This window comes from Podarcis vaucheri (genome assembly GCF_965113315.1).
Source record: "Podarcis vaucheri genome assembly, chromosome: 4".
Classification (NCBI taxonomy): domain Eukaryota; kingdom Metazoa; phylum Chordata; class Lepidosauria; order Squamata; family Lacertidae; genus Podarcis; species Podarcis vaucheri.
The window spans coordinates 25,086,193-25,103,214 of NC_138762.1; the positions used below are offsets into that span (position 1 = coordinate 25,086,193).

General features: G+C 42.3%; 1 protein-coding gene across 4 annotated transcripts in view; it reads right to left on the reverse strand.

Moving 5' to 3' along the window:
• The window catches only part of ARHGAP20 (Rho GTPase activating protein 20), a 79,827-nt gene that overhangs the window by 58,255 nt on the left and 4,550 nt on the right, over positions 1 to 17,022 (reverse strand). For 3 of the 4 annotated variants that reach the window (XM_082220413.1, XM_082220415.1, XM_082220414.1), the window contains exon 2: positions 1,262 to 1,347. In XM_082220413.1, coding sequence (XP_082076539.1) covers positions 1,262 to 1,347 — 86 coding nt within the window. Of the gene's footprint in view, positions 1 to 1,261; positions 1,348 to 11,485; positions 11,761 to 17,022 lie in introns of those variants that run through there. The other variant, XM_082220416.1, reaches the window with a different exon arrangement.

The window sequence follows — 17,022 nt, forward strand, 5'->3', positions numbered from 1 at the left end:
TACAGGAAGGTGGAAAGGATAAAGTGGGGTCAGTGGCGGAGGAAGGGGGTGCGTGCTGTCCTGGGCGTCATCACTGAGGGGGGTGAAAAAATGGCAAAAATAAGAGTTTTTAAAAATAATACTAATAAAAATTGGGCTCAAGAAACTTTCTAGTTCAGTCAACAAACGTAATGAAACATGGCTGGCACTTATTGTGGGGCCTGTCTCCTGGGAGTGATGCGGTGGCTTGGGGAACTGAAGGCTCCACACTGCCTAAAATGGCAGTGTGGGACTTCTGTCTCCCCACCACCTCTCCCTCAGCCACCCTACAGCGGCGGTGGAGAGGCTCCATGCAGTGCGCCTCGCCCCCGGCTGCAGGACACGCGCGCGGCACCCAAGCGGCTAGCTACACCGCTGACTGGGATCAATTGGGAGAAAGGGTGAAAGGAAAATGTTCGTTCAGTAAACAGCCATGGGTTCCCACCCAATATCAGGCAGGGGTCCTCAGAGAGCAAACTGACCTTTACACCATACTAATTTCACTTGCAGAGCACTTTATTCATCTGCATAATCCTGTGAAATCACACACTACACGGGAGCAGCTTTCCCACAGATTATAACCCAGAGGTCAAAAATTGCAGAAAGGGTATGTAAGCTACATGCAGCCTGCAGGCCGTATACTACTTGCACTTGAAGTCAAATAACTAATTTTCTTGCAAAGCTCCCCACTGGAATATCTTATTAGGTATGTATGCCATTTATAGGCCAACCTAGAACAAAACGTTCCCTGGGCAATTCATAAGATGCTAAATGTAAGCAGGTCTGTATATACTGCCTTGAGGTAGTATGAAACTAAGTTTTACTCAGAGTAGAACACTGAAATTAACGGATCTTAGTCATGTTCCTTAATGTCAATGGGTCTACTCTGAATAAAACTTAGTGGAATGCCACCTTTGCGTTCTAGGAAGGAAGATACGATATACATTTAAGTAAATACATTTAAGTAAATAAGTAACTTTTCAATTATCAACATTCTACTCCAAGATATCTTAAAATGTGGGAAGCCTGGTTTATGAAGTCTTGATCACATTCTGCTCAATACATGTACGTGCTTTTCAGAATCAATACCACCTGGAAAAGGCCGCTGTGGGGATGGCTTAACAACTCTCTCTCCAGACAGCGTTTCAGCCTTATGTGGTTAACTACTTGTCAAAAACACATTATGATCTGGGCCAGGAAACCTGCAAAAAAGTACAGCCAGAAACAACACATTCCACCTTACCTGACACTTGTTCTGGACTTGGTCAGCGCTTTGCTGAGAACCAAGGATGGTGCCGATTGACGCCTTTGGGCCAAGCTCTTCATTTTCTGATGAAAAACAGAAACAAAATTAAAATGTAAGAAATGTTTCACAACAGCAGCTGTATGGAAGAAAAACACAAAAGGGAAAAAATAACCACCACAACTAAATCAGTTCCATTTGAAGGTCTTAAAACATCAGGTTGGCAGAAATGGCTTCATCAGTTCTCAGAAGCTAAGAGAGAAATGTCTGAAGAATATTCCATGCTGGCAATGTGTAGTTCGCCAGGTAAGGGAATATAGAAGACTATTGGACTCTAGCACGTTTTATTCCAGAAGAGTTACTAAAGTTGTTTGCCCACTGACTAATTACATCTCTGGTCTTAATTGGCATTTATTGTGGTCCAGATCCTACTTGTTCTTATGGAAGTGTCCTCTCTCACACACAGAAAGTAAACTGTATGTCTGTAGACTCAAAGTTTTCTGCCTTAAAAATGGATTAAGGTTCAACAACAAGATAAAGACAACAGAGTAATGTGCCCACTGTTAATAACCGTATCCTGTCTGGACTTTACAAGACTTTGCTTGGAGGTCCCAGTCTGGCACCTGCTGCTAGCGCTTTGAGCAACAAAAATATCAGCACGAGCACACATTCTGGGATTAGTTAAAAATACACTACTAAACTATGTCCAACATGCAGGATTGATGAAATCCAGAGAAAAGAGAACTGTCTCCTGAGACACCAAATATAAAAAAATAAAATACCACTCCCTTCCTTAGAGCTTAATCCCAAATAAGTAACTGCAAGATTGTAGCCTTATACAGACTGGTAGGTGTTAGGGCATCATTTAATCGGTTAAATAAAGGAATTTAAAATATTTTGGCAAAGTGTTTAATATAAGTACTTATAAACTGCAGATCGCAAGCATATGTTAAGAGGCATTCAGTCCAGTGCGTGAGAAGGGAGAAGGCCTCTACAACAAGATAGTGAGGTTTCTTGCACCAGTGTGCACATTTGGAATTTTGTGCAGGCACTAGTCACAAATGGTGGCTGTGAGGTGTGTGACCAACACAAAATGGCTGCCACATCTGAAGGAGGAGGAAAGGGCACAGGATCTTTTTGTAGGCAACATGGGGGGGGGCACCCTGGTGTCTGCAAGCCCCACAGTGAGGACCCCTGCTCTAAACTCATGCCTAACTGCAACATATGCATGTGTAATCTAGTAACAAGTAACTTTTTTTAAAATTTAGAACTACATCTTTTTCTCATATATACTAACTCAAGATCAGGCTACTTGAGAAACTGGCTCTCCTAAAAGTTCCAAAGATATAAAAGTCTGCTTCATACTAAACTCAGAGTAGGGCTTTCAGTGTGGCTGTCCCTATTCTGCAGTATAGCATTTCTGTTGAGAGATGACAAGTGTCCACTATTTGCCCTTTTTGGAACAACTGAAGACAGTTTTGTTCCAACAGGCTTTCCCAGCTAGATGAATGGGTCTCTAACATGGATGCTGATTTCGTTTTGTTTTTGCTTTCTAAAACTATCCCTTGTTTTTCATTTGTGTTAACTGCATTTCACAGTTTTATTGTTCATCACCTTGAAACGCTTGCGCAGAAGGCAATTAATAAATAACAATAATAAACTGCTGAAACAGATTAACACTTATATGATTAATCAGCTACGTTTTCTTTAGCCAGATGACAACCCTAGTATATGGAGACTTGCAAACAAGTAACCAGTCCTCAAAATTTATTAGAATCATAGAATTGGATGTGACCTCCAAAGGTTCAAGCTCCTGCCGTACAGGAATTACTAGCCAGTTTGCACATACATTTCTTGACTTGAGGGGTGGGGAGAACCCAGATAATCCAACTAAATTTTCCCATTACTGTATCTGAGCCTGGGTTGAGGGCCCATTAGTTCCTACTTGCATTTCAATCAATATATACACTTTAGCAATGATACTGGGCACCTTCAGACTGTCATTATTTCCAGGTAGAATTCTATCCCATCCCAACAAATTCAGGTTACACAACTAAAGCTGATTTGGAGCTCTTGTGAAAAATGCCTGCTTCCCCAGAAGTTCATACCTTTTTTTTTTATAGGGAAAGTCATAGGAAAATGCACTGGAGAGTGTGGGATAACACCACTTGCTTGGTTGACACAACGTTGTCTAATCTCCCCCACAATCAAATCAGGACAAATAGCCAACAACATATAAATCTGTCCACAAACAGATTAGACTAAACGCTCATTAAACTGGTCACCCAGAAGCAGCCATTGCCTCCATTGATATTTCCTGAACTAAAGGAAATACAGTATTTGATTGTGTCAGCCAGTGGCCACAGAAGCACTTGATCCACTGAATAGACTAGGTTACCTGTGAACAGATCAAGATCACCTACCCCTGTTCAGACCTGTAAGACCACTTAAGAGATCTGGGAAATTTTTTACTCATGGCACCATATCATACAAAATAGGTAGTGAAACAAAAAATGGGTTTTTATTGCTACTGCCCTGGGCCCATAAGATTGGACCCTATCTTTACTGTGTTTCATCTGTTTTTATACTACTACTTTACTGATTTTTGTCTCTCTTTTTTATCATACTGTTTTGTTTACATGTACTTTTGTATTCTGATTAAGATTTTTAAACATTCAGCAATTTATAAATGCTTTTAAATAAAATATGATGATGGTGGTGATGATGATGATGATGATGATAATGATGATAATAGTAATAATAATAATAATAATGATAATAATAATAATAATAATAATAAAAACTTTACTACTTTATCCTGTTTCATAAATCAACCCTACTCAAACTGAAGATTTGGTTACAGGGTTTGAGGGTTTTCTTATACACACACATTGTGACACAAGTACAAAAATAGAGGGGAGAAGGGTTAGAACTAATGAAGTAATGGGATAGGAGCTGAGCTGGGGAAAGGATTGCAATCACAGCCTTAAGCACATCAAGCCTGGCTGTCCTCCAGAAAGATGCTAACATTCTTCCATTTCTACTAGCTGTTAGTAGAAAGATTAGCTGATAGTTAGTTTGATATAAATTTAGCAGGAACACTCTCACCTGCAGGCAGGCAGGTATCTCACAGGACAAACTGATGCAGACAAAACACAGACACACACATGAAGCAGAGTTTGGACTATGGTATATCACTTTCTTCCTGGCTCCCATTGTCTCTGGATTAAAAACTGGGGTACAACAAATTAAAGACTTTAGAAACAGATAACCCATTGAAAGCTAATATTAGCATACTGGGACTGTCAACACAAAATGTTTGGTGTTTGGAAAAGCATATTTCTTAACACTTAATTCTGTCTGATACAAAGCTCCTTGGGCTCTAGCCTCTAGTCTTTTCACTGTCAAGGGAACAGCTTCACAAAGCACAGTTGCAAAGCTGCCTGACGCAATCTTACACAGATGCTGTGCCATGCAAGGGTCTGTGATATTGGAGTAATGGTTTGAATCAATTTGTTTTGCTTGAATCAAGATATACTCAACACCTTTACTAAGGCACTGAACTATAGAACTGAGCTGGATGCCAATTAACTTTATTCTGTAAGCTCCTTGGAGTAAAAAGTGCTCTCTTTTTTGGGGCCCAAAAATTTCTGGAAAACAGTCATAATAAAAAGGAAATGCTTCCTCCCAAGTCAAGCACTGCAAACTGAAAGAAAGCAAGCTAATGAAGAACAGTAGTGGAGGAAAATTTTATTTTGTTTTCTGTCCGAAAGCTAGATTATTCATTTATTTTATTACCTTTATGTACCACCTTTCATTCAAAGATCACAGGGTGGTTCTCAACATAAAAAGACAAAATGCAAAATACACAATAAAGCAAAAGCAAAACCAGTTACTCCCCCTACCCAAGAATAGGTGAAAAGTTAAAAATTAAGAGAGAGGGTGGTTAGTGGTCATACAAATGTTTCTGCATATATTAGAAGGCATCTGCTGAAAATTCTAGAGAACAATTGCCAATCAGAGGAGACAGTACTGGGCTAGAAGTCCTTTAGTCAAAGTATGAAACTGCTCCTTCTGCCCTAAGAAACAAAGTACAGCCCTGAAAAGAAAGTCCATAGTATGGGCCCTAGAAAATAGGGTTCAAGCCCAAGTCTAGCACCTTGGTCAGATCATCAGCTGTCAGCCTCATACCACCTGCAAAATGGGAATATTGTGACTCATTCTACTATAGGGGTTTTGGAGAATTCTGGAGGAAATTGAAGCACAAATTGCCAATATTCACTTATTCATCCCATGCCTGGAATGGAAATCAATCCAGCAAATACAATTGGTATTCACTGTTACAGTTGCTTTCTGTCCACAAACACTATGAAATTGATAACTTCCCCACCACCACCATATTTGCACTGTTTCCTTTGTAATAAAATGAATGGGATGGAATAACATAATGACAATGTCAATTATGTAATTTTAGCGCTACAAACAGCAAGATGAATAATATCATTTTTACTGAAAGATAATAATAATAATAATAATAATAAATTTTTTTTTATATCCCGCCCTCCCCAGCCGAAGCCGGGCTCAGGGCGGCTAACAACAATAAAACAGTACAAAAGTACAGCACAAACAACACTCTAAAATCATTCATTATAAAATTAATTCAAATCAAGCCACTGGCAACCATTGGGCCAGAGCTCCGCGAAGATTGCCAAGGGAGGGAGTCAGGCTGTGCCCTGGCCAAAGGCCTGGTGGAACAGCTCTGTCTTGCAGGCCCTGCAGAAAGATGTCAAGTCCCGCAGGGCCCTGGTCTCTTGTGACAGAGTGTTCCACCAGATCGGAGCCACAGCCAAAAAAGCCCTGGCTCTAGTTGAGGCCAGCCTAACTTCTCTGTGGCCTGGGACCTTCAAGATGTTTTTATTTGAAGACCGTAAGTTTCTCTGTGGGGCATACCAGGAGAGGCGGTCCCGTAGGTACGAGGGTCCTAGGCTGTATAGGACTTTAAAGGTTAAAACCAGCACCTTAAACCTGATCCTGTACTCCACCGGGAGCCAGTGCAGCTGGTATAGCACCGGGTGAATGTGATCTCGCAGTGAAGACCCCATAAGGAGTCTCGCTGCAGCATTCTGCACCCGCTGGAGTTTCTGGGTCAGTCTCAAGGGCAGCCCCACGTAGAGCGAGTTACAATAATCCAGTCTGGAGGTGACCGTCGCATGGATCACAGTGGCTAGGTCAGGGCGAGAGAGGTAAGGAGCCAATTGCTTAGCTTGGCGGAGATGGAAAAATGCCGCCTTTGTTATAGCTGCAATCTGCGCCTCCATGGAAAGGGAGGTGTCGAAGATTACACCCAAACTCTTAACGGACGGTGCTGGCACTAATTGCGCCCCCGCAAGAGATGGGAGTTGCCCCCCCTTCAATCCCATATCGTCCCATCCCAGCCACAGGACCTCTGTCTTCGAAGGATTTAGCTTCAACCAGCTCCCACGTAACCATCTAGCCACAGCTTCCAAACATCTGGTCAGTGTGTCTGGGGCCGAGTCAGGGTGGCCATCCATCAACAGATAGAGTTGGGTGTCATCGGCATACTGATGGCAACCCAGCCCAAAACTCTGGACAGGCTGGGCAAGGGGGTGCATAAAGATGTTGAAAGGCATCGGGGAGAGTATCACACCCTGAGGCACTCCACACACCAAGGAGTGGCGCGATGACACCCGGTGAACTGCAGTGGAACAAAAACAGAGCTGCTTCTTACATCCCAAGTCAGCCTCCCAGGGTTGTTGCAAGGTTGAGAAAAGAAAAGGCTGTACATTATATATCATCAATAGTGGAAGGGTAAAAAGGTTATACAAGACTATGGCTATAATTTACATTTGCCAGCAGGAGATCACTTGCCATTTAATCAAACTTGGGTGGAAAGAACCATTTGCTTAAAAAACTTGGATGTTTTAAACAAGACACTTTGCCAATAGGCTTTCAGCCCAGGACTATGATGTTGTAGTGTTGCAGCACAACTTTGACATGCTTCTTTATTCCAGCTTCTGTTTAACCAGAAGAGTGTGCATGCGCACACAAATGTACACAAACAAAGCAAGCAGATCAACACTTGGCAGAGTGTGCCCATCCTCCTAGACTTCAGGGCATTCCCAGCAGGATTTCTTTAAATGACATGGCTCAGACAGTCCTAAACTTGTTCCAAACTGCTACCAGGGATACGTCTCTTTGCAAGTGAGCCAGCACAAAATGTGCCAAGTTCCAATGCCGAAGAAACCCCACTCAGAGACCTCAAAACATGTAGGAAAGCTTGAAGCAAAGACTCTCCTCCCTGCAAGAGAGGGGAGTGGTTGTGGGCGGGAGCCCGGACTCCGCCCTGGCAGGGGCCGTAGCCCCTGCCCCTCTTTACCTGGCCAGCCGGCGCCCACGCCCACCGGGGGCAGCCAACCAGGTGCCTTCGGGGGCGTGTTGGGCAGCTTAATGCTGCGGCGCCGGCTTCTCCTCCCCCTCAGTCCTCGTCGTCCCGCAGCGAGTCACCCACCCTCCACTCCCATTTAGCTCAGGGTCTAGGTTTTTGGCCTTGCTATGGACCTTAGGTTGGTCGCCCCGGTTGTCTGGGGGGCCTGGTAGGAATTTTTCCACTTGGCATTAGGCCTTTTGGTTTTTTCGCCTACCTCGTAGCAATCGTCACAACTTTTGTGGTATTGGTGGGTAGGTTAGGCATTGGATTCATGCGTTCGCTGTGTCAAGGGCTAGGTGTGGCCATCGCCTATGCTATCTACCGTGGGTTATTCCGTTAAAGGAATCCGGCGGTCGTGTTTCCGTCCGATGCCTGCTTGGCGGGAGGCCATGGCACGACCCTCGGTGACATCAGGGGGTGGGCCTATAGTCGGATGAGCATCGACAGGCTCCACCTACTGTTGAATAAACCCACCACCTATAGTCATCCAATGCCTAAGCCAATACCTTTTCACTGCTGTAATCAATAAAGTTGTGGCCTTTTCTTGCCCATTAACCTTATACCACGTGTCCATGTGTATTCATTTCACTTAGCGGGGTCGGGGCCCTCGATCCACAAATTACTGGCTCTCAGATACTGTTTCTCAGCGTGAACTCAAGGGCAACGAGATGACGACAAAAGTGAATTTAAAAGTTCACCCAAGTGAAACTCATTCAAAGTGTGAAGAAATACCAAAACATATAAATACAGCCAAGGAAGAAGTTGAAAGTCCTAAACATCTTTACCCTACAGCAGGCTACACTAGTATCCATTCACATCACACATCCACAATGTTCAATCTGCATTACCCAGATAAGGGATGACCAACTTCTGTATTCCAGTTACTGGATTCACCAGGAATATATTTTTCTGCACAACCTGACTAAATCACCAGTAGTTGGGTTTATTATGAATAAACCCAAGAAGAAGCTATACCATTAAAATGTAGGCTCTCAGTCATTCACAACCACATACATACCAGACATACAGAGAGGATTGATGCTTGTCGATCAGTAAGAAGCAGCAGTGGAAAGGGAATCATTGAGTAAGAAAAGATCACTCTTCAGAGACTGGATTCTGAAGAGCAGAACCAATTATTTTTCCTCACGATTGCAGCGCTTCTCCCAGTCCAGCACTGCAACAAGTAGGAAAGCCCTCCACTAAGCTTGCAAAATAACCTGTTCTCTCTCTGGCATGGCACCACTGCTAATATGACTTAGTGCTAAGGAAACGGGAATAGAAGAGACATCAAAGTTTGGCAGAGGACTGGCAGGCCCCCGAAGACAACTTTACAGGCTGAATGCAGCCCATGAGCCATATATTCACCATTCCTGTCCAATATGAGACCTGCAGGTATAGGGCGGTATACAGTAATAATAAGATGATTTGAGACCAGAATACCTGAGGAATGGTCTTCTCAATATGAGCCTGCCCATTCATCATGACTTTCAGAGGTTATTATTTATTCAATTTATATCCCACTCTTCTTCCCGAAAGAGCTTGGGACAGCAGGTTCTCTTACATGTTCCACTAACATATGAGGATGTTTGGCATGAACTAGGCAGAGACTTCTCTGTGGCTGAACTTTGGAAATCCCAGGGAAGCCTGTCTCAGTGGTCTTTTGAGCAGTGTAAAGACCATCTGTTTGCTTGTTTTAAAGCAATTCATATAGAAAGGGTAGCAAAAGTGATGTTGTTGTGATGTTGTTGAGAGCCCAACTCCCATAAACCCCAGCCAGCAGGACCTACATGAATCGTAATCAAGCAACATCTGAAGAGCCCATCCGCTATTTTGATTCCTCCTTGATAAATTTGCAGCTGAAGCTGCTGGGCCTGTTAATTCTTTTACCTGCTGGTTGCCTGCACTTTTATTTTATTTTATTATTTATTAAAATTGTATACAGTCCTGTTAGACCTGTTGATCTCAGGGCAGTTCACAACATTAAATTATAATATAAAAAAACACAAAAATAAGAACAAAAACAAATGAATAATCCCCTCTCCTGCAAAATATTGAAAAGGATGTCAACCAGCCAAATGCTTGGAAGATGAGGAAAGTTTTTGTCTAGCACCTAAAGGTGTATAATGAAGGTGCCAGCCAAAGTTCCCTGGGGAGAGCATTTCAGAAATGAGGAGCCAATGAAGAAAAGGGATGTTCTTGTGTTGCCACCCTTGGGTCGTCTCATGGAGGAGGCACACAATGGAGGGTCTTGGTGGATGATCTCAAAGTCTGGGTAACTGCATATGGAGAGAGGTGGTCCTAAGGCTAAGCCATTTACCCACTCTGCAGTGATAGTTCTCTATGTTTGATATTTTTTATGTGTTTTATTACTGTTCTACGCTCTAGTTGTATCATAATAGAAAAATGGTATATAAATATTTTAAAGAAAGAGGAAAAACAAACTTTGGTCTTTACTAGAATGTTCCTTATTCAGGCCACTCCTAAAAAAAATATCATCGCTGGACACAGAGAATAAAATATGCGCACAGAAATGGGTTTGTGGCCAGGGGAGAAGCATCTTTTGCAATAGCTAAACAGAGGTTAAGGTCCAATTGGGTTGTTTCTAATGTAATCAGCTATCCTGGGCAATTTGAGAATGTATTCTCTGCTTTGATATTGCAGTTTTTATTGGCATATTAGTGTTGATTTAAACATGGTACGTTGTGCTAACCGACACATAGCTGCTGTTGGATGAACTTACATTGGCCTATGGCTGGGATAATAAAATTGCCCAAGATTTCAGTGCAGCTTCCAAAGAAATTGTGTTTAGTGTCGCAACCTAAGACTACTCAAATTTTCACCTAGGTAATCATGAAAGTTATAATGTTTGTAGCATGGAAGTACAATGGCACACTATTAATTTTTAGATAAGTATCCTATCTTTAATCTAATTACAACATGTACAATCCTACACATAGCAACACTGAAGTCACATGCAACTGTGCAGGACCAAGCCAAAAACAGAATATATTAAGGTATCATCGAATTATAGCCCACCCTAGGAATCAGTATAATAATAAAAATCGTCACTAGAGTGTGCTTCAAAACAAAGCAGGGGAAATGTTTTCAATTTCTAAGAGCCCTGTATAGAGTTTATGTAAGAATTCATTGCCATATGCAAAATTTAGAGTTTTTCTAGCACTATTTAGAAATACCACATGAAGGTGCTCATTGGGGGAAAATGTGGATCTGAAAGAAGTTCTCAGACACAGTCAACACTGTTTTAAACAAAATTCACTTTTTCTCCTGTTCATTTGTCAACATTCCTTTCATTTCGTTCTTATCTTTCCACATTTGGGAAACAACGAAATAGGAACACTAAAAATCAAATTTGGACATCTTAGTTCAGGCAAACCTGAAGCCAGTCACACCAATACATGTCTTTATGTGAGATAGGAGACAAATAAATCTGCCACAATACGTACACAGTTCCAAAAAACAAACATCAATACCTCTTGCACTAGCTCCAGTTCTTAATATTTTGGCCTTGCCATCTCGAGAAATTCCTGAGCTGCAAACCAAAAGACAAGTTAACACCGACTGCCTTGTTCGAAGCGACTCAGGTCTTGTGGTTAGTTCTGCAAAGAGGCCTAAGGCAGAACCGCCTTTTTAATTTTCTAGGGTTCTGTGTGGAAACTTCGACACTGATGTACAACCAATGTTACATTTGTACATGCAGCCTTTGCCCGTGCGTTTATGGGATATAATGAAGAACATTCCCTCCATTATGAACTTACCTGACTTTACATGGTTCCTGTCGCGAAATGCTAATTTCGTTTGAATATGACCATATTTAAAGAGGGTTTCAATATATGTTCTTGACATTTTGTCAAGATAGCATCAGTTCCACTGAACCAGGGATCCCACAGTGAGTGACTTTGTTTGGCTGCCATTTCCTTCTTCAAAATGGCCTCCAGGATGAGAACAGGCCCCCAAATGGGGAGGCCCAAAACAAAGGACCACAGAAACAGATACAAAGTCCAACATCCCTCTGACTCTGGCACTTCAGTCTAAAAACTGAACTGGTTTTCTACTCCAGTTCCCATCACAGAGATTGTTATGTACTGAAGTTCTCACCCTGGGCCAGCAGGGGGGATACTGTAGATAGTTTTCACTCAGGTCCACATATGCAAATAAGGGATTGAAAGTGACATTCAGTGATTGGATAGTTGCTGCGCTGGTGCCGGTTCGCCAGCTGCAGCTTCGTCACGCTGGCCACGTGACCCGGAAGTGTCTTCGGACAGCGCCGGCTCACGGCCTCTAGAGCGAGATGAGCACGCAACCCCAGAGTCGGACACGCCTGGCCTTTACGGGCAGGGGTACCTTTACCTTTATAAATAGTGTAAAGTTTCAAAAAATGGTATATATAACACAAAAACACAGCTTAAAACCAGTAAGAATAAAAGAATAAGAATAAAAATACATAGTTCTGTCAACAGAGCATGAAGCTCTTAATCTTGATCTCAGGGTTGTGGATTCAAGACAAAAGATTGGGCAAAAGATTCCTGAATCGCACAGGGTTGGACTAGATGACCCTTACGGTCCCTTCCAACTCTATGATTCCATAAAAAGCATAGGAAAGCAAATAAAACAGAAATGCAGAGGACTCAAACACACAAAACAGGATCCAATCTTATTGCCCAGAAGAAGTCAGGGCAGAAAGAGCTAAGCCATCTGAAGCAATACTATTGCTTCAGATGGCTTAGCTCTTTCTGCCCTGACTATACTATTTCAAAAAGCATCCTACCTCTCCTCGACTCACATACACATGGTTACAGAGGAAGCAGGGAGGAATCCCCTGGCCTTTGCCAACTATTTTGAACTACAATTCCCATCAGTCCCAGCCAGCCAGCCGCACGTCACCCTGAGCTATGCTCCAGCTGAAAGCAAATGTGAGATACGGGGAAACAACTACAGTACAGTATTATGAACACCTCAGATAACAAACAATGGAGAATACAAAGAACCGACACATGGCTGTCACAGTAGGAAATGTACTCACTTGATTACAACGCCTGAGCTGTCCTGGCAGCAACCGGCTTTTATAACAAACTGTCCTTAGGTTCTTGAATGAATTCACATAGAAAAATGATCTATGAACAAGAACAGCTTGTCACATGGGGAGCAGCGGTCACTAACAGGTACATAAACCTTTGTTTTCCTGCGCCAAACAGATATGAGGAAGAATTTCGAAATAGGCAGCTTTTCTTGAGATTACGCTTTAGAAAGCTTCCTCTATTGAATTTCTGCCTGCTATTCTGCTACTAAATATGTATAAACACTTCTAGAATGCTGAAAAGCCTACACTTGTGATAATTCTGACTTGCATAACTATTATACAAGTTACCTTTTAGGAAAGTTGTTATCCTAAAAGGAAATGTGTATAACAGTTCTCAAAAATGTGCCTATTACATACTACAGGGGCCTTAAAGGTAAAGGTAAAGGTACCCCTGCCCGAACGGGCCAGTCTTGACAGACTCTGGGGTTTGTGCGCCCATCTCACATCTATAGGCCGGGGGCCAGCGCTGTCCGGAGACACTTCCGGGTCACGTGGCCAGCGTGACAAAGCTGCATCTGGCGAGCCAGCGTAGCACACGGAACGCCGTTTACCTTCCCGCTGGTAAGCGGTACCTATTTATCTACTTGCACCCGGGGATGCTTTCGAACTGCTAGGTTGGCAGGCGCTGGGACCGAGCAGCGGGAGCGCACCCCGCCGCGGGGATTCGAACCGCCGACCTTTCGATCGGCAAGCCCTAGGCGCTGAGGCTTTTACCCACAGCGCCACCCGCGTCCCCCCGCGTGCCTTAAGTCACTGCAAATTTCTAACCCCTGCTAGTCAATATGTTGTGCATTTGTTTGAAGCGCTCGAGTCTTATTCTCAAAGCATTTGCTTCCCTAAACCAATTTAAATTATTTGCATTAAATAACCAACCTTAAACGGTCTCTCTGATGCACAAGACATGATGCGATAATTAATATAAATATCTTCCTCTCTATTCAGCTTGATGACTCACAAGCTCCTTTCCAGATCACAGAATTTCTCTTTCAAATTCTCTGAGGCAACTACCCAAGTCCCAGCACTGAGGGAAAATGTTGGCCACCTAAAAAGTTCACATTTCTACCATCGGCATCAAGTACCTGTGAAGTACCTGCATTTTTTCAGCACTGTTTATAGGAAGGGAAGTTAGCTCACTTGGGGGAAGACGCAGATCTTCCAGCATACAATGTCATTTGTCTCTTGGTTTCAATAGATGTGATTAGAGAAGACCTCTAGCAGACTTCACAATGATAGTTCTTAATAGGCCAAATTTTGATAGAAGCTTGGCACAAAACATAGTTTCTCACCCCACTCCTTCAAAATCTACCCCACCCACTTTATCTTGTCTATTCCAATTTAGGGATAACCTATTAAACATATCACTGCATATTTCCACCCCCAAAGATCTGTATGCAGTCTGAATTTATTTTGTGAGAGACAGAATACACCCAGGAGGTTGGTTAGTCAGATATTACAATTGAACATTCCCCATATAAACAGATACAAACCCTGCAATCATAATCTGAGGCCCTTTTTCATGTGCCTCCTCCACGAGAGGGTGTGGCAACATGAGAACGGGCCTCTTCTGTGGTGGCTCCCTGTTTGTGGTATGCTCTCCCTAGGTAGACTCACCTGGCACCTTTGTTACATATTTCTGGGCGCTAGGCAAAGACATTCCTCTTCTCCCAGGCTTTTGGCTAATTAAACAATCTATGGGCTTTTAAACTGTGTGGGGGGGGGTTATGTTGTTGTTGTTGTTGTTGTTGTTGTTGTTGTTGTTGTTACTGTTACTATGTTATGTATTATTGTGTTTTTATATTGTAAGCTGCCCTGTGATCCTTGGATGTAGGGTAGGATAGAAATTTAATATATAATAAACAGTACAGTGTATCACCAGCATAGTATACAGCAAAATCCCCAATCTGACCCAGCTAACTCCACAGCTGGAAAAAAATATTTTCAATTCCAAAAAGCCAGCATTATTATTCTTTTATCATCCATCATCAGGTGATTAGGAGCTTACTGTACTGTATACTGTTCCTGTGCTCCAGAAGAGCATTTTTAGAGGCTCAGGCAACCAGTTTTCCCCAGCTTTGCTAACACCAAACCAACAGCTTTATCTTACACAGAGTCACAATGCCTGAACAGGCTGCTTTTCAAAGGCATTAGGGGCATACCTGTGTTATGACTGCAAGTCATCCTCTTTAAATATGAGGTGTCTATGCAATTTAAGGTGACAGAGAACACCACATGGTGTTATAATCTCACCATGGGACAGATGTGGGCCACCAGGTATCTGTAACAATTTGGCCACATGGTAAAGTTGGTTATACTTACTACCCACAGAGGGAAAGGAGTTCATTGTGTGGACAATCACTACACATTTTCTGTGTGGTGCGTTTGTAAGTAGCTATCAGAACTCAGCTCTACGATATCTGAAATTATGCAAGATCATGTTCACAAGCTGATATTTACACTGATTCACCTGCCACCGTTTTCTAAAAACCAGCAACTCCTTAGACTCACTACAAACGTTACAGTGTGCTCCATCCTGTTCATACGAGATTGAGGCTTCCCACTTACACATTTGCTAATCGAGGGTTGGATCTAAATACGTTCTACTCAGAAGCAGACCTGCTAAAATTAAGTCAGTCTTTTTCATTGGGTCTGCTCTGAAAAGGGCGAACATTGGATATAACCCCAAGGTCGGAAGATTTCATTCCCACAAGTATCCCATTTGTCTCAAAGATGTGGCAAGAAGCATGCATGCCAATGTTGAACTGAAACTTTTTACAGGAGGATGAGATCAAAGAAGGAAACTTAAATGTTTGTGGCACATCAGACGCATGAAAATAAGAACCCACTCCTTCCCTGTATAAAAGCTTCCCAACTGGATGTCTACAGGCAACCATAGTGAGAATTCATACCTGAGCAAATGTTTCCTTGCTGCAGTATTTTGATACTGCAAAATAATGCGGTCTCGTTTTATAGTTACTTGTATTCATATACTTATGCTCTCATTAATAGTCTGACAAGGATAATTCAAATACTCACTGGAATCTAGCCTGGCCCCACACAGAAATAAAAATCTATATAGGAGGCATTGGCAGTACAACAATAAAACATTTTCAGCTATTCTCCATACAGTATGTTAACAAATAATCTTGTGGCACCTTAAAACTAGTAAATATATTACTGTGTGAGCTTTTGTGGCTTACAGTTCACTTTATCAGATGCACTAGATTAACTGGACTCCAATTTACAAAAGCTTATGCCAAAATAAATTCGATAGTCACTAAGGTGCCTCAAGAATGTGTGTTGCTTTTACTTTGCCAAACCTTTACTAGGCATTATAAGTATAGGCCATCATAAAACATCATAAAACATCCATATATAAAATTTTAAAATGTGTGCAAATAAACAGCCATGTAAAATATATAATGATGAGGATTTTCATTGGGATTTCTGTGTTGCTTTTATAAGAAAGGACTAACACAGTTACTCCTCTGATCTTAAGCTAAGGCGTGGTTTCTTATTGCCACCAGAACTACGGTCAAACAGGATTTCAGATGCTCAAAGTCCTTGACTTTGAAGGGCCAATGCAATGGGCAAAAGTGAAATGTTTACCAGGAAAGGAGTCTCGCATTGTGCTTGAGGGCTGTGGTCCAGGAGAAAACTACATATATGAAGCCCCCATTTCTCTCCCTCTTTCCCCAACATGATCAGGACGGGAAATATTTATGAAGTGTACTGTAATAACCCAGGCAGGCATTAAAATCCCAATAAGCAATCTGGCAGCCTGCTGCAGCAATTCTCCAAGGAGAATGCGCTTGCGGGGATTTAATGACATTTTAATGCAAACCCTGCAAATAGGAGATTTCCTTCCCAGCTTGGTTCCTCTTAGTCTTCGCACTATTTATTCTGGAATAGTATCTGGCAGGGCCAGTTTTTTAAAAAACAAAAAAGGGGGGAGAATGTATGCTGAAACATATTCTGAGCCCCCAACATATCTGACTCATAAATCACACTCTTTCTTCTGCCAGGTTTCACACACAAAGGCAAGCCCACACACCAAAACACGTTCTGAAGTGCAGGAAAATTTTGTAGCATCGTGCAGTTTCTACACCGAAATTCTCCTAGGTGTTTATAGCACAACAGATGATCCAAACAACTTAACCGTGGTGCATTTGGTTGATAACACACTGCTTATTCTAAGTTACCTGTATTTCATTGAAC